This window comes from Stenella coeruleoalba (genome assembly GCF_951394435.1).
Source record: "Stenella coeruleoalba genome assembly, chromosome: 7".
NCBI classification, from domain to species: Eukaryota; Metazoa; Chordata; class Mammalia; order Artiodactyla; family Delphinidae; genus Stenella; species Stenella coeruleoalba.
The window spans coordinates 67,584,615-67,603,771 of NC_137153.1; the positions used below are offsets into that span (position 1 = coordinate 67,584,615).

At 35.6% G+C, this 19,157-nt stretch overlaps 1 protein-coding gene across 1 annotated transcript; it reads left to right on the forward strand.

The window, feature by feature from the left end:
• Positions 1 to 4,857: 4,857 nt before the first annotated feature.
• INSL6 (insulin like 6) lies at positions 4,858 to 19,108 on the forward strand. Its single transcript, XM_079925674.1, is given in 3 exon segments — positions 4,858 to 5,134; positions 18,089 to 18,359; positions 18,361 to 19,108. Coding segments are annotated over 3 exon segments (615 nt in total). The 5' UTR covers positions 4,858 to 4,860; the 3' UTR covers positions 18,431 to 19,108.
• Positions 19,109 to 19,157: the final 49 nt, after the last annotated feature.

Here is a 19,157-nt window from a genome sequence, read left to right on the forward strand (position 1 = left end):
CTGAGTCACTTTGCTGTACAGCAGAAATTAACACAACATTGTAAGTCAACTGTATTTCAATTTTAAAAAAGCCGTGGTCTTCTTAAATTTTTTTCTCTCTCCCACATACAGCTTACACATAATGAGTCACCAAATCCAATGACGGTTCATTTAAAAATCACTTCTTTGGGTCCTTTTTGTTTATTCCCACTCTTTCCATACTACTGCTGGCTCCTGACAATTCATGGATCAAAAATGTGGACTTCTAGTTGGTTTCTCCATTTTCAATTCTTCTCCTTCCACTTCTGTATACACTAGAGTCAAGTTACTAACTTGACTTAAGCTTCAATTTCCATCTTGTCCATACATTATCCACAAACTATTTTATAACCTTCTACTCTCCATAGGATAAAAACAATAAAATCCATACTCCTTAGTCTGAATTTTAAAGTCCCCTTTGTCTGCTAGCAATATTCCATCTTCTACTAATTCCTAACATCACTATTATAGGTTCTTTTCCCTAGAATATGCCTTGCTCACTTGTTTCCATGCGTTTGCACCTGCCATCCTCTCTTCTTCCTGAAATTTCAGCCCCACTTTTGTACTACGTACCTTGCCATCAAAGCCTGGTTAAGTTCTGTCTCCTAGATGAAGTCTTCCAAGACCACTGCAGCTCATACCAGTCTCCCCCTTCTATAAATTATTTTACTTAAATTTTCCACAATTCATTTCAACATTTAACCAATGATGTTTTTACTCCAATATGTTTTCAACATAGTTAGAATAAGAAGTCTAAGCTTCTGGTGCTAAAGATATTTCACTTATTTCATTTATAACTCCTAAACACAAAAGACTTTTTTCCCCAACTGACTTAATGGAAAACCTCTTCTTGTAGGACTGGACCATGCCTATATTGACTGCATACTATCCTTTATGTACTAGAAATAAAAAGATGAAAAATGATTTTAAATGCATTTCTCAAGCTCTTGCCAAATTAACAGTCTGGTACCTGATATACAAAAGAATACAACATTTATTTTAAAGAACATTGAACCTATTATCTCACTTGATTCTCACATTCCAACAAAATAGAGATGGCAATAATTATAACAGCTAATACTTATTATTATGTGTCAGGCATTGTATTTTCTCATTTATTATCTCATGTGTTATTTAATATATTATCTCATATAATCCTTTAACAGCACTGTCAGAAGGTACTATTATGATCTACCTTCAACATATACCACATGTTCTTATATTCATGACACACATAAGTAAACTGGGGTATAAGATTTCTGTAAAAGTTTGTACAGCTACCTACTCTTGTGCCTGGGACCAGCCTCTAAGTGTCTTTATTACCAATGGAGTGAACTTTTAAACTCATTCTGAGGCAATTACTTTAGTGTGTGTGTGTATGCTTTTTTTTTTTTTTTGTCCAAATTATTATTTCCTCTAATTTAAGGTTTTGGTCTAAAAAGATTTGCTCTGATATTATGATGCCATGTACTGCCATCACCAAACCAGATTCTTTGTTTTTGTAATTTTTTTGACAAATTATGGTTATATAAAGTAGGTTAAGAGTTTGGTCTCCAGAGACAGACTGACTATCTGTGCTCCGCACGTGCAGGCTCAGCGGCCATGGCTCACGGGCCCAGCCGCGGATGGGATCTTCCCGGACCAGGGCACGAACCCGTGTCCCCTGCATCGGCAGGCAGACTCTCAACCACTGCGCCACCAGGGAAGCCCCAGACTGACTATTTTTAATCAGCCTTCTGCCCCTTACTTGCCCTCTAATTTCAGGCAAGCTTCTTAATCTATCTAAGATGAGCTCCCTCATCTATAAACTAGAAATAATTTCAATACTATTTGATATGATTACTACAGGATTAAATAGGGTAAACTGTGTACAAGCACTTAGAGTAATGCTTGACATACAGTAATCACACAACAAATGATGTGTTATTATTATCGCTCTTTCAAAAGCAATAGTACTATTATTACTATTTCTGTACTATCTGTATGTACAGACTTGGTGTAAACACCAAGAATAAAGTGTTAACAAGACCAACATTATAGTGGGGAAGACAGACAACAAATTGAACAGAAAGCAGAAAAGTAAATAAAAAAGATATTACCTATTAGCTGTTTTATAATCAAGCATTAATTATAGTTACTATAATTAATTGTACCCACAATTAATATCGTTAAGCTAAAAATTTTAAGGACTCAATCACGGGAATCCTAGTTCCCCTATCAATATAAAATGCTAAAATAACTTGAAAAACAAATATTCCAGTATAATTACTAACAATTCCATATTTTTCTTGCATAAATGGAATTTTCATTTATAAATACTCAAATATGGTTTATTGGGCAGCTCCAATTTTATGACAATGTTCTGGAATAAGGTAGCTAGGATAGGATACTAACAAATAAGTCAGGAATTCATTCAGTAATAATAGTAACTTATTCATTCAAAATAAGCCATTTTACTAATAATTTGTTCATTTCAATAAATTAATTGACTCGATAACAAGTAGTAGCAGTAGTTAAGAATGTGTTCATTCATTCAATAAATGTTTATTAAGGGTCTACTTAGCAGGTATTGTCCCAGGCACTGGATATTATCAATAAATATGAAACAAAAATAGTTCCAGCCCTTAATGAGCTTACAACTAGTAGAGAAGAGATAATTACGTGATTTTTTAAAAAATTCACCATAGTGCAATAAAGAATAATTATGACATAAGTATGAAATAGGGTATAAAGGAACAAGTAGTCAATTCTCAGGGAGTTTATTCATTTACCAAATATTATATGATTATTGATATTAACATTTTACTTATTATTTGTTCATATTAATCACTATAATTATTTACATTAAATTATTACTGAGAACTTACTATGACACTGTTAACAATGTCTTTGTCTTTAAAGGCAAAGATGATACCAAAGTAAACAAAATAAACAAAAATCCCTGTCTGCATGGAGCTTACAATCGGTAGGAGGAGACAGAAAATATGGAGAAGTAAAATATATAGTATGTCAGTCTTTAATGAATGGTATGAAGAAGTACAAAGGAGGGTGAGAATATAGAGAGTACAAAGAGAATGGGAGTATAAATTTGCTTGGTTCTGACATACATTGCTTGAGAGGTGTTTTTTTGTTTGGTTTGGGGTTTTTTTTTGCTTTAAAAAAAAATCTTCCTCTCAGTATAATGATAATTTTCCTTTCTCACAGGGTTTCCCAGATAAAGTTCTGCCTAGGACTCATGGCCACTATAGTTTGGACATGAACTGTTTCTCAAAGTAGGTGATGAAATTGTGCTAATCAAATTACATCAATCTTTAAAAAAATCCGACTGCCAGTTAATGTAACAGCACTCACGGATGCCCCTGGGAAGCAGGGCAAAGCTGGGCGAACAGAAAATGGAGAAAAAGGCATAGAGGCAGAAGGCAGAAAGGAGAAGGGGAAAAAAATAACATTTTAGAGCAAAGAGGTGAGGATAGCGTTGACAATTGCTGGAGCCTCTGAAGCTTTGGCATCCTGAAGTTGACTACTCCTGAGACGGCCCCTGACTGCCCCCTTGTGGCTACTAGCACACCCTTCAGCGCCGACACACTCTAATAAAATAAAATTTCATTGAAAATGACAAGGCAACCTATACCGATTATGCTGCACTTCCCTGCCCCTTCCCTCTTAGTTTAGCGAAATGCTGATATTCTTACAAGACAAATCCTCTACAAGGCCCTGTCACACCATCAACTAATATTGTAGCCAAGATAGACCTGAAGGGGGCACTCTCAGGCCCTGCCATGCATCATCAGTTGCTCCACACAGGAAGAGACAGTTGCCTACATAACCAAGAGGACGGCACCTCTACTTATAATACAGCAGGAAGAAAAAAAGCTTCTCTCCGGCCCACATATCCCTGCCAATCGGAAACTAAGCAGTCCAGCCAAGGAGAAAACCCCATACTTTAGACTCCCAGCTTCCTCAGTGGACTCTTTGGTTATCACACTCCCTCCCACCTTCCACCCCTTTTCTCTATAAAAGCAAGTTCTCTTCCTCGTTCTCTGGATTTGCTTACGGCCAGTCAAGGTTCATATGTCCTGAATTGCATTCCTCTGGCTATTCCTGAATAAACTCACTTTTGCTGATAAAATAACCGGCTAGTACTAAACTTGGCACTAATAATTTGGCAATGGGCAATCCTCTATAATCTATAAACAAAAATACTAGATTATCCCAAATCCTCTCTTTGTTCTGGAGATTGAGGCTAAGGCCCATTTCTCCCTGCAGAACTGGTAGGAATTTCCTCAGAAAGCTTTGCATCTGACTTTAAAACGTGCACACATGTTTCCACATATTTGATTGCCAACTATGCGTCAGGCCCTGAGGTACAATGGGAAGCAAGAACAGACGCCGGCATTGCCTTCGTGAAACCCGGGAATTAGGGGAAGAAATTATCAAACAGGCGCAAAAATAAATGTGAGGAAACCTACCGAGATAAACGCCATGAAGAAAATGAGAGGTTTCTCGAAGGAAGCGACGTCCCAACAGGCAAAAGAGGCGGGAAACGCATTCCACTAGAGGGATGCGTTAACTACGGCCCCATATTTCATTTGATGAGTCTCCCTAGTGAGGATGGCAAGAAAAACTAATCAATCGTTTTAAAAATTAACAGGCAGCCACCTGGGACGGCCTGAGAGCCCCGCGTAACACGGGAAGTTTAGGCGCCGGCGCCGCTCACCTAGTCTTGAAGTTCTCGCGAGGTCTGCACGCGAAAATCAGAAGGTCGCCAGGTGCGCACGCGCAGTCGTGGGACAGACGGCAGTTAGGGCCCTCGGCGGATCTGTCTGTGTTGGGGGTCCAGGGATGCCGTGGCTCTTCTGCTTGTGTGTCGGGCTCCTGCTAGTTCGGGTCTCCCGTGAGCTGAACAACATTAGTCGAGCCAGGAGATTGTGCGGCAGGCATCTGCTGCAAGAAATAGTAAAACTCTGTGGCACTGTTAACTGGAGCCACAGTGAGGAGGAAAAGCCTTTCACACAGCTGCTTTCCCAGGCCTCGGAGAAGGTCGAAACCTTTATCCCTGACCGGTTAGAAAGCTCGCAAACCACTTTCCCGGTCTGGAGGAGAGCGACAAACCCAGGTAAAAATCTAAACCAGAGGCATGTTTTTTCATCTTTGTACATTTCTTATTCCCGAATTTGCCCTGCCAGGCATGGAACTTCTGCAGGAAATGGAATTTGTGCCTAATACATATACAAAAGCCATGAAGTCTTTGTTTTTGTTTGTTGTAACTTGGAGGAAAGAAGCGTACACATGTTAAGTCTACACATTTGTATAAGAATAATGCTGTTTCCCTCGCTTTCCCTTTCTGCAGTGCCCTTGTCACCTGGCAAACTATTTTGCCCTTCAAAGCCTGATTTAGGTATCATTTTCCCTGTGAACTCATCACTGACCATTTCATAGCTACTCACTCCATTCTCCATTCTACCGCAATATCTAACACATAATTCTATTTAACTATTTATATTTAACTGTAATATTTAACTGTAATGAGGACCTGCTACATAATTGGCCCGGCCTAGTGCAAATAAAAATGCAGGGCCCCTTGTTCAAAAAGCAGGAAAAACTGTTAAAGGTACTAAAATATAAAGCTTTTTACCTTTCTTGTGCGTATCTCCTCTGCTCAAACACATGGTCCTCTGTCCCATCAGACTTCACATACAAGTCAAAAGATAAAATTATTGAGAATTTCAAGACTGGGACAACAGAGCATTAAACAAAATGCAGGGTCTTTCTAAGCACTAGGCTTGTGCTACTGGCAAGTCTCAATCTCTTAATGCCAGCCCTGTATGCCATACCATGTTATAGGGGTTGCTCATGTATGTTTTTATCTGAAATGTCTAGCAGAGGGCTGAGCACAGGGTATGTGCTTAATATGTATTGAATTTATACTTAATGCTTTTAAGCAGTCTTTAGGAAGAATATTTTTGTTTCAGATCCATTCTTCTGTTTTTACATTTTGTGACTAACACATTTTAGTCCCAATATGTTTGCCATTTTAAAAGAAAATGTACTTTATTTGTAGACTGTGGTCTATAGAGTGTAGTGTCATTGAAGTTATTGCCTTTTATAGTAATCCAGTTGATTCTATTTGGACAAATTTTGCAAAAGTCAAGATTTCTGAAATTAAGGAAAGGAGTTAGACTATCGTGCCAAAAGAGAGACCCTAATGTAGATGACTGAAACAAGCTAAAACATTGCCTAGCACATTATAAACACTTATTCTTTTTTTTTGCTTTGAGGTATAGTTGGTTTACAATATTAGTCTCAGGTGTATAACATGGTGATTCAAAATTTCTATAGATTATATTCCATTTAAAGTTATAAAGTATTGGCTATATTCTGATAAGCACTTATTCTTCTTTAATGAATGAATGAATAAATCTTATAAGATTATTGTTGCTAAGAGAATAAAATTGTTTTTATTGATGTGTATTTGATTTACAATGTTGTGTTAGTTTCGGGTGTACAGCAAATTGACTCAGTTGTATTTATATATAATATTAGTTTAGTTATTAGATTAGTTATATATGTATATTTGTATATATTCTTTTTCAGATTTTTTCCATTATAGGTTATTACAAGATATTGAATATAGTTCCCTGTGCTACACAGAAAGTCCTTTTTTAATTTATTGTATATATAGTAGTGTGTATCTGTTAGTCCCATACTTCTAATTTGTCCCTCCCCCCTTTCCCCTTTAGTAACCATAAGTTTGTTTCCTATGTCTATTTCTGTTTTGTAAATAAGTTCATTTGTATCATTTTTTTAGATTCCACATATAAGTGATAATCATGATATTTGTCTTTCTCTGTCTGACTTACTTCATTTAATATGATAATCTCTAGGTTGCACCATGTTGCTACAAATGGCATTATTTCATTCTTTTTTATGGATGAGTAATATTCCATTGTGTGTGTTCCTTTGGTTTTTAAGTAAAAATAAAAGACACATTTTTCATTTTCACCCATAACTGTTGAACAATGTATTCACCATTTTGTTCCACTACCCTCTGCCATTTTCCAGGCAACTTCATAATTCCATCTTCCCAAAACTTTATATCTTTTTGAGCAAAGAACTGTTCCAGGTGCCTTTTACAATCTTCCAGGGAATTGAAATTTTTTCCATTAAGAGAATTTTGTATAGATCAAAATAAGTGGAAATCTGAAGGTGCAGTGTCTGGTTAATACGGCAGATGAATCAGAACGTCCCAGCCAAGCTGTAACAGTTTTTGCCTGGCCATCAAAGGAACATGTGGTCTTGTGTTATCCTGATGGAAGATTATGCGTATTCTGTTGACTAATTCCAGACGCTTTTCACTGAGTGCTGCTTTCATTTGGTCTAACTGGGAGCAGTGCTTGTTGGAATTAATCGTTTGGTTTTCAGGAAGGAGCTCATAGTAGAGGATTCCCTTCCAGTCCCACCATATACACAACATCCCCTTCTTTGGCTGAAGACCGGCCTTTGGTGTGGTTGGTGGTGGTTCATTTCGCTTGCCCCATGATCTCTTCCATTCCACTTTATTGTACAGTGTCCACTTTTCATCGCCTGTCACAATTTGTTTTAAAAACGGAATGTTTTCATTACATTTCAGTAGAGAATCACATGTGGAAATATGGTCAAGAAGGTTTTTTGCTTAACTTATGTGGAACCCAAACATCAAAGTGATTAATATAACCAAGCAAATGATTTTCATTGCTTGATTTGGATATTTTGAGTATGTTGGCTGTCTCCTGCATGGTATAACGTTGATTGTTCTCAATTAATGTCCGATTTGATCGCTATCAACTTCAACTGGTCTGCCCGACTATGGAGCATCGTCCAGTGAGCAACCTCCAGCACAAAACTTTGCAAATCACTTTTGACACATTCGATCAGTCACAGCACCTTCTCCATACACTGCACAATTTTTTTGCGTTTCAGTTGCATTTTTACCTTTCTTGGAATATTAACGAAGCATAATATACCGAAAATGTTGCTATTTTTCTTCCATCTTCAGTATTAAAATGGCTACACAAAAATTCACCAATTTTGATAAGGTTTTTTTCTTTTTAGATTTTTTTTGGTGGGGACCATTTTTAAAGTCTTTATTGAATTTGTTACAATATTGCTTCTGTTTTACATTTTCGTTTTTTGGCCGAGAGGCATGTGGGATCTTAACTCCCTGACCAGGGATTGAACCCAAACCCCTGCATTGGAAGGTGAAGTCTTAACCACCGGACCGCCAGGGAAGTCCCTAATAAGTGTTTTTTTTTTTTAATATGCTGATATGACAGCTGTCACAATACAAACTAACAAAATTGTTTCGAATGAAGTTAAAGACACCTAAACGCTACCAAAGTCATCTTACGGAAAACAAAAACAAAAACAAATGAACATTTTGGCCAACCCAATAATTTTTAAAGGAACCTCCATACTGTTCTTCATAGTGGCTGTACCAGTTTACATTCCCACCAACAGTGTAGGAGGGTTCCCTTTTCTCCACACCCTCTCCAGCACTTATTATTTGTAGACTTTTTGATGATGGCCATTCTGACCAGTGTGAAGTAATACCTCATTGTAGTTTTGATTTGCATTTCTCTAATAACTAGCGATGTTGAGCACCTTCATGTGCCCATTGACCATCTGTAGTCTTCTTTGGAGAAGTGTCTATTTAGTTCTTCTGCCCAGTTTTGACTGGGTTGTTTGTTTTGTTTTGTTTTGTTTTATATTAAGCTATATGAGCTGTTTGTATATTTTGGAAATTAAGCCCTTGTTGGTCACATCATTTGCAAATATTTTCTCCCATTCTGTAGGTTGTCTTTTCATTCCGTTTATGGTTTCCTTTGCTGTGCAAAAGCTTATAAGTTTGATTAGGTCCCCTTTGCTCATTTTTGCTTTTATTTCTATTGCCTTGGGAGACTGACCTAAGAAAACATTGGTATGATTTATGTCAGAGAATGTTTTGCCTATGTTCTCTACTAGGAATTATATGGTGTCATGTCTTATATTTAAGACTTTAAGCCATTTTGAGTTTATTTTTGTGTATGGTGTGAGGGAGTGTTCTACCCTCATTGATTTACGTGGGGCTGTCCAGCTTTCCCAGCACCACTTGCTGAAGAGACTGTCTTTTCTCCATTGTATATTCTTGTCTCCTTTGTTGAAGACTAATTGACCATAGGTGTGTGGGTTTATTTCTGGGCTCTCTATTCTGTTCAGTTGATCCTTATGTCTATTTTTGTGCCAATATCACACTGTTTTGATGACTGTAGCTTTGTAGTATTGTCTAAAGTCTGAGAGGGTTGTGTCTCCAGCTTTGTTCTTTTTCCTTAGGATTGCTTTGGCAATTCTGGGTCTTTTGTGGGTCCATATTAATTTTAGGATTATTTGTTCTAGTTCTGTGAAAAATGTTGTGGGTCATTTGACAGGGATCGCATTAAATCTGTAGATTTCTTCCAATCCAAGAGCATGGGATATCTTTCCGTTTCTTTGAATCATCTTCAGTTTCATTTATCAATGTTTTATAGTTCTCAGGGTATAAGTCTTTCACTCCTTGGTCAGGTTTATTCCTAGGTTTTTTTTGTTTTGTTTTTTTTTTGATGTGATTTTAAAAGGCATTTTTTTTTTTTTTTTTTTACTATCTGTTTCTCATATCTCATTGTTAGTGGAGAGAAATGCAACAGATTTCTGTATGTTAACCTTGTATCCTACTACCTTGCTAAATTTGTTTAGCAGTTCTAGTAGTTTTTGTGTGGAGTCTTTAGGGTTTTCTATATAGAGTATCATGCCATCTGCATATAAGGGGAATGAAAACTTTTAAAGACAGAAACAACAGAAAGCATCAGACTGAATCTTAATCATTTTCCACCATCAAAACCGCCTACATATAAACTCACTTTATCCTGCTCTTATAAAGAAGGAATTGTTTCTCACCAGTCTCTAAATTGTACCTTAGTTCAGTTGATATTCACACTTTAATGTGTATATGAATCACCTGGGGAATACCGTTAATATACAGATTCTGATTCAGTAGGTCTGGGGTGGGGCCTGAGAGTCTACAGTTTTATAAGCTCCCAGGTGATGCTTATTCTGTTAGTTGGACACTGCTCTTTGAGTAACAAGGGAATAGTTCACTTCTCTATTTCTTCATTACTCTTTTCTCCCAGAAATGCAAGGTGGACCTACCCTTTCTACTTCATGTTCAGTGGGCATTTCTCTCACATCAAATACTGTGCTCTCATTACCTATAACCTAGTCAAAATTTTACCTTCAGTCATCCAAGCTTGAGTTTATTATTGAAAAAGAGTTTAGAATCCTTTTTCTCGACAAAGCCTACTCTGGAGGAAACACTTTTCTCATTAATAAAAAGTCAACTTTAAAACTCAGAGCTGATTAATCACTCCTTTGTGTCAGGTATTATTCACAATCCCCTGAAGGAGGACATGTCACTATTCAATGAGGAGGGATCTGCAATGAAACAGGATTCGTAGGAAATGAAAATACATCTGATAATATTTCAGAGTTCTCATACCCATTAAACATGTTACTATGGGAGCTATATAAAGGGCCGTTTGCTGAAGTGGAAATATCATGTGGCAATAAAACCATGGTTGTTTTAAAATATATGAAAGAACGAAAAATGGATTTAGGTTATCAATATGAATGTGTATTAAAATTTAAAGAATTCTTAATCTATAAGGAAAGACGACATGTAGTCCTATTAATTTCTAGTGACTAATTTAGAAGTTGTAGAGAGGTATGTGTTTCCAATATAGAATTCCAACGTAGAATATATAAGTATGCAATTTCTTTTACATGTGAATGTTGCTGTAAAGTTGATTGATTTTTATTTAGCTTATATCAGCAGAATATATTTCTATATTAGATCAAGTCAGTTATCAACAATTTTAATCTTCTGATGATCTATTTGAGTCTGACACAGGAAAAGATAGTTTGATACACTCATATTCAAAAATGCTTTTTTTCAGGACTACTCATGCATAACTTGAATTTGAGATGTGTACTTCTTGTTAGTGGATCCTGAATGTATGGGCCATGTCTCATGCCTACCTCATAGTGTGGCACCATGAAGCTAACGTCATATTTCTAAATTCTGGCTGAGTATGGTGCTGCCTAACTCTTAGTACCAGGTGAAATCATCAAAGTTTCATCACCAGTTTTTCATAATCCATAACCACTATTCCAGTTAGATAGGCTGTATTCCCCCATTCTTGGTCTTCATTCACTTCTTCTTGTTTTTTTGTTTATTTTCTTGTTTCTTTAGATATCATTATCACAACTGGCTATGCAGAACCTCTCTATTTATATATTAATTCAACAAAATTTGTGTGCCTGTTGTATATTAGTTAGTATTCATGCTGCTTGGGATATAAGAGTGAACAGTTTCACTCAGGAGGCAGTGAAGGTTCTTGCCTTCATGAAGCTTACAGAATAGTGAAGATAGACAATAAACATAAATAAATTATATGGTATGTTAGAAGATAATTAGTCTCCACATATCTCCTTTCTTCATGCCCATTCTCCTCCTCCCATAGGCATCCATTCCAATGTTTTATTATGTATTTTTGTTTTTATACGTTTTATTGCAAATTGTACATTATTTCCTGTGCATGTATTTTAAAAATATATCTAAATGGTATTTGAGCTCTATATCTTATTATTGCTATGTGAACTTTTAGTCATTGCTTCAAACTGCTGCATAATATTCATACGCATTCCTCACATTTTACTTATTCTTTCTCCTAGTGATGAACATCTAACCTATATAGCCTTCAACTCCCTGCCACTATAAATAACACTGCAGTGAGCATCATTGTATATGCCCCCTTATGGATCTGTGTGGACATTTCTCTGGGATATATACCTAGGGGTAGAATTGATGTATCATAAAATATATTATGCTTAATTTACTTGAGGTGCATTCAGATTGCTTTGCAGAATGGCTACACCAATTTATAGTTGCACCACTAGTACATGAGGATTCCTGTGTTCTTGTATCCCTGTCAAGAATTAACATTATACAATTTTTAACTTTTGCCAGTGCCACAGGCATGAAATAGTGTCTCATTTTTGTCTTAATTTGCTCTGAATTTGAGCACCTCTTCATATACATATTAGCCTCTTGGGTTCCTTTTTTCTGAAAATTTCCTGTTTATACATTTTGCTCACTTTTTGTTGGAATTGTCATCTTCCAGTTGATTTGTAAGAGTTATTCAAAATCTAGATACAATAGTAATCAGCTGTAGGTTTTAGATATTACAAATATGTTCTCCTATTCTGTCATCTGTCTACTGGTGTTTGACAGAAAGTCTTAATTTTTATACAATTAGACGATAAGTGTTTTGCCTTATTGTTCATACTTTCAAAAGTATGAACAAAACTTTCAAAAGTTTTAGAGGTTCCTTTTCTGTTCTTCTGTTAATTTTATAGTTTTACTGTTCTCATTAGGTCCTTAATTCTGGGGCCCATTTTTGGTTCTGTTCTGCTAGGGATACTATCTTAGTTTTCTCAGTGTCTTACTTTTCTCTACATGAAGAAATAATTTTCTGAATACCATCTACTGAACAATCGGTTTTTTCCCATTGATTGTAGAGCCACTTTTATTGTTTATTAAGTTTGTCTGAGATTCTTATTTAATTGGTCTTTTTGTTTGACTTTGTATTATTACTACACTGTTTTAGTACTATGACTCTGTAGGGTGTCATTTATCTTGGAGAGCAAGTCTCCAATTATTTTTTTCCCTTAAGGTTGACTGAACTAATCCTCTGCCTTTATCCTTATATATACATTTAAGAGTAAGCTTATTGAATTTATTTTATAAAAACCCATCTGGAATTTAAATGGGATGCATGGAATTACAGAGAATAATTTGAAGAGAATTGACATCTTTTTAACAAAAAGTCATCTCAGCCAAAAACATGGAATATCTTTGTATTCTGTCATTAGAATTTTAAAGTTTTCTCTATAGAGACTTTCTGTATTGTTGGTTAAGTTAATGCTTAATACTTTAATTTTGTTGCTATTGTAAATACTTGTTAATTATATTTCTAGTTAGTGATGATTGGTTAGAGAAATGCAGTTGAGTTTTACAGGTTGATTTTAATCCAGTAATTATGTGGAACTATCTTAATAGTTTTTTGTCACTTACTTTCTAAACTTTATACCACTCTTCTTTTTTTATTCTTATAGCATTTGCAAGGAGTCATTACAGGTTTTTGAGCAGAGGAGTGACATAATTGACATTTTAAAGGGATCACTTTGACCACTGTGTTGAGGATAGACTGTAGGGAAGCAAGAGTAGAAACAGAGAGACCTGTTAGGAAGGTATTAGAGAGGATAGCATCTGGATAAGGATGGTAGCAGTGAGTGGAAGCAGTGATAACTGTTATAATCTAGATATATTTGGGCAGATATGATGTGAGATATGAGAAAAAAGAAAAATCAGGAATTACTCCAATATGTTAAAAAAATATGTGATTTCAGAGTTTTTGCTTTGAACACCTGGAAGGATAGGGTTACTATCAACTGAAATAGGAAAGGCCTCAAGTGGAACAGGTTTGGAAAACAGTATTAGTAGTTCATCTTTGGACATTTTGAGTTTGAAAAGTTCAGGTGGAGTTTTAAACATGTTGAGTTTGAGACATCAGAGTGGAGATGTTGAGTAGCAAGTAGGATATATGAATCTGGAGTTTGGAAGAAAAAATTTGCTTGAAGAAAGAAATTAAGGAGCCACAGGTATATAGATAATTTTTTAAGCCATAAGACTGGATGAGATCATGAAGAGAGTAAGTATAGATTGAAAAGAGTACCAAGGACTGAGCTCTGGGAGACATCAACATTAAAAAAAACTGAAGAGGAAGTACTTGTAAAGGAGGTAGAAAGGGGCAAATAGTTAGGTGGGAAGGAGAGAGAATGTGGTATCCTGGAAACCAAGTGAAGAAAGCATATCAAGAAGGAGTGGTTTTTATTAGTTAAATAAGATGAGAGTTGGCTGTTGAATTTAGCAATATAGAGGTTGTTTGTGAGCTTGATAAGAGAAGTTTTGGTGGAGTGATGGAGTAAAAGCCTGTATAGAATGCGTTTCAGACCGAGTAAGAGAAGAGAAGTGAATTAATAAATACAGAAGGAGTTTTGCTACAGAGGAGAGAAAAGAAATTGGATGGTAAGCAGGGCCAAGAGAAGTGTTTCTTGTTTTTTTTTGTTTTTTTAAGTGGGAGAAATAGCACATTTGCTGATAGGAGTGGTTCGCTAGAAGTGAAAAAATAATGATGAAAGAAAGATAAAGAGAAGCACTGCTGGAGTGATATCCCAGAGTGGGCAGGAGGAAATAGATCTAGTCCATAAGTGGAGGAATTGGTTTTAGAGTGGATAATTCATCTATGGAAATACTTAGGAAGGCAGAATTATGGGTACAGATGTTAAGAGATGAGTAAAAAGACAGTGAAGGGAGCAAATACAAGTTCTCTTCTGATTCCTTCAATTTTCTTATAAAGTAGAAAGCAAAACCAGCTGAGAGTGAGCATGGGAGTCTATTAATATAGTAAATTGCATTGATAGATTTTGTGATCTTGCATTTCTGGGATAAACACTTTCTTAATATATTTGTAAAATACGTTCATGGATTCAGTTAACTAGTACCTTATTTGGGACTTTCAAACAAACATTTGTAAGTGAAATGGGCTTATGGTTTAAAAAAATGTTTTTAATTGAAGTATAGTTGGTGTACAATATTATATGTTACAGGTGTACAATTTTTATACTCCATTTATAGTTATTATAAAATATTGGCTATTATAAAATATTGGCTATATTACTGGTATTGTACAATATATCCTTGTAGCTTATTTTATACATAATTGTTTTACCTCATTATCCCCCACCCCCGTCTTACCTCTCCTCCCTTCCCTCTCCTCCCTTCCCTCTCCTCCCTGGTAACCACTCATTTCTTCTCTGTATCTGTGAGACTGCTTCTTTTTTGTTATATTCACTATTTGTTGTATTTTTTAGATTCCACATATAGTGATATCATACAGTATTTGTCTTTCTCTGTCTGACTTACTTCACTTAGCATAATACCCTCCAAGTCTATCCATGTTGCTGCAGAAGGCAAAATCTCATTCTTTTTTATGGCTGAGTAATATTCCATTATATATACATACATACATATATATATATATCTCACAACTTTTTCTATCCATTCATATGTTGATGGACACTTAGGTTGCTTCCATATCTTGGCAATTGTAAATATGCTGCTATGAACATTGGGGTGCCTGTATCTTTTCGAATTAGTGTATTGTTTCTTTTGGATATATACGTAGAAGTGAAATTGCTGGGTCATATGGTAGTTCTAGTTTTAGTTTTTTGAGAAACCTCCAGACTGTTTTCTAGAGTGGCTGCACCAGTTTACATTCTCACCAACAGTACGAGGGTTCCCTTTTCCCCTCATCCTTGCCAACATTGGTTGTGTTAGTTTTGATGATAGCCATTCTGGTAGGTATGAGGTGATATTTCACTGTGGTTTTGATTTGACTCATTTCCTTGATGATTAGCGATGTTGAGCATCTTTTCATGTGCCTGTTGGCCATCTGCATTTCCTCTCTGGAAAAATGTCTGTTCAGTTCTTCTGTACATTTTTTGATTGGGTTGTTTTGTTTTTTTGATGTTGATTTGTATGAACCACTGTTGTATCTGTATTGTAGTCCTTTTTTTCCTAGTGTATTTTGTTCATATTCATCTTTTTTTCTTGATTAGTCTGGCTAAAGTTATATTTTATTAATCCTTTAAAAGAGCCAACTTTTGGTTTTCTAAATCTTTATATTGTTTTGTTTCTATAATTCATTGATTTCTTTCCTTATTACTTATTTGGGTTATCTCTGTTGCTCTTTTTCAAATTCATTGATTTGAATACTCATTTTTAACCTTTCTTGTTTCCTTATGAGTACAGCTTGTTTCCCTTTTAAGTTCCCTCTCCAATTTGACATGTACTTTTCATTAACTAGTCCCTAATTGCCTTCATTCATGAACAAGTTTCCTTCTTATTGTCTGCCTTTTTTTTCCCTTTAAGTGGCAGAACATGGCACATCTCATCCAGGAAGGTCTTTCTTCAACCTGCGTAGACAACCTAATTCACTTTTCCCTTCAGTGTACTCTGTTCATTGTGACACACTTTAATTGATCACATATTTATCTGTCTTAGATGACATTATTTGCTACTTTAGAATAGATTAATATCTGTCCTAAAGTTTTACTATTCCACATTTTGTCTTAGGCATTTATTAAATACAAAGTTATTACAGAGTATTCTAATAGGACCGTCACTGCAAGAGACAGAGTTTCTCCTAAATACCCTCAAGAAAAAAGCGGAGGATAGTTATTATAAAAACAAGATCTGTAAATGGATCTGGAAAGGCCCTGGAAAGCCTAAGGAATCAAGTCAGTGCTAAAAATCACCTTCTCTCTTTCTCTCTCTGAATCTTTTCTCCTCTAATATCTATGTTCCTTTATAACTTTAGCTTGTCATGATAAGCTTCATAGTATCCTCTCAGTTTTGGTTCTAACTCATCTTGTTCTCATTACTTCTTAGTTCTAATTTTAAAGAGAGGAAATCTGATTGAGCCAACTTATTTTTCACATGGCATGGATTGCTGGCCACTGTAGTAGATTGGTTTGTTTGGGGTCAGGTGCCAACCTCCTGACTATTCATCTGTGGATATAAGGTGGAATCACCCTATGACTGCCTAAGGGTGACTCTACAGCAATGGCTAGAGGCAAATATATCTCCCAAAAGGGACTGTAGATGGGCAAGGGCAATGATGGAAATCCAACAAGCCGCCAATTAATTACCTTCTGGTGTTATTTTAATTTATTATCAGTAATATTGAGTAAGAGCAGTATAATAGAAATAATCAGTTCATTGAGCGTATCACTACTTTTCCATTTCTTTATATTTCAACAAAAACCAAAATGGCTTCTACTAACCACTTAGTTAAAAATGTGCGTAAAAGACAAATAATTAGAAATTGGCAAAGGATTTGAATAGACATTTCTACAAGGAAGATATATAGTAAGCACATGAAAAATGCTCAACATCATTAGTTGCAAGGTCATTGCAAATTAAAACCACAATGGGATACCACTTCACATCCATTAGGATGGCTCTCATCAAAATATGAAAAATATCAAATGTTGGTGAAGATGTGTAGCAGTTGGAAGCCTAGTGGTGGGATTGTAAAATGGTACAACCACTGTGGAAAATAGTTTGGCGGTTCCTAAAAAAGTTAAACAAATTTACCATATGATCCAGCAGTTCTACTCCTAGGTATATATCCAAGAAAACTGAAAATGTGTCCACACAAAAACTTGTATGTGGGTGTTCAGAGCAGTGCTATTCATAATAGTCAAAAAGTAGAAACAACCCAAATGTTCATCAACTGATAAACAGATAAACAAAATGTGATATATCCATACAGTGGAAAATTATTCAGCCATAAAAAGAATAAAGTATTGCTAGAGATGCTACAACATGGTTGAACCTTGAAAATATGCTCAGTGAAAGAAACCAGACACAGGTGGCCACATATGGTATGATTTAGGCAGATCCATAGAATAGAAAGTAGATTAGTAGGTGCCAGGGGCTGGAGGAAGAGGAAAATGGGAGTGACTGCTAATGGGTGGGGGTTTCTTTTGTGGGTGATAGAAATGTTCTGGAATTAGGTAGTGGTGATGTTTGCACAACCTTGTGAATATATTAATTGTATACTTTAAAATGCTCAATTTTATGGCATATGAGTTATATCTCAATATTTTTTGCATAAAAATGTGCAAATGTTTCTAGGCCTTTTTTATAGGAAAGCAATACCTACAACTATTTTAGTTAAAAATATACATTGCTTTCAAATAACCATTTTACTAGTTAAAATGTGATTACTTGTGTTTTCAAAATTAGCTGACTCTAGTATTACAGCATTATGATTAAATTTTCAGCTAAACGAAGATTTTAATAAAGTAGGATTTTTTTCTTGTCTCTCAACAGTCTCTACTTTTGCCTCTCAGGAAGAAGCATTAAACAATTTGAAGATGCAGTCACTGTCTGAGCATCAGTACAAAAAGGCCAACTTGCCTTTTAAGACAAGACAAGAGATATTTTCCTCATCACAAGATATCAGTCCATATATTCATGAGATTGTAGAATTTCAGAAGAAAAATACAAACAAAATTAAAACCTTAAGCAATTTGTTTTGGGGGAATCATCCCCAAAGAAAGTGCAGAGGATACTCAGAAAAATGTTGTCTGAAGGGATGTACAAAAAGAACTTATTATTGCATGCCTTCCATATATTGATTATAAAAACTTAAAGAAGCATCAGCAATTGTGACTGAGATGTACTAACCATCATAGGAATTATACTAACTTAATAAATAGCTTAATATATTTTACTTTTATTTTTTTGGTGATTGTCCTTGTAAGTTCTCTACTGTGAACAACATCTGAATGTACTTGCAAGCACTTGACAATATTTTATGGTGGTAATAGGAATCTTAGTATTTTCTTTGGTGCCCTATTTTTCATATATTTTTATATTTGAAGAAGATGTTACCGGACATGGCATGATCATTGTAGACATCTAAGAATTAACCTGTTTATTTTTGTCAGTATGATTGAAACTCTCTTAAGGTACATTTAAATGGATTATGGAATGTTCTGCATTCCATGTGTATGATATACAGACTGGTGCCCATGACTATTACGCTCACTCCAGTATGCTAATACATCTGTCCTACCAATTTAAAACTAACTAATCAACTACTACTCCTAGTAGGAGCTCTTATACTGCAATAGTAGGTACATTTAAAATTCTTTGTGTTTTATAATAGTAACTGGTCAGTCAGAAGTTTTTTCAGTTTCTATTGAGGACTTAGAGTTCAGTGACTTTCTTTAGGTTGTAATCTCTCTCCAGGATCCTCTGTCTTTGCTTTGAAGGTACTGATATAATGTGAAATTTTATTCTGCCTTGGTCAGAATAGAGGGCTGACCAGGTTAGCAGTGTCAGCATCACCTGGGAACTTGTTAGAAATATAGTTCTAATGTCCTCCCCCAGACCT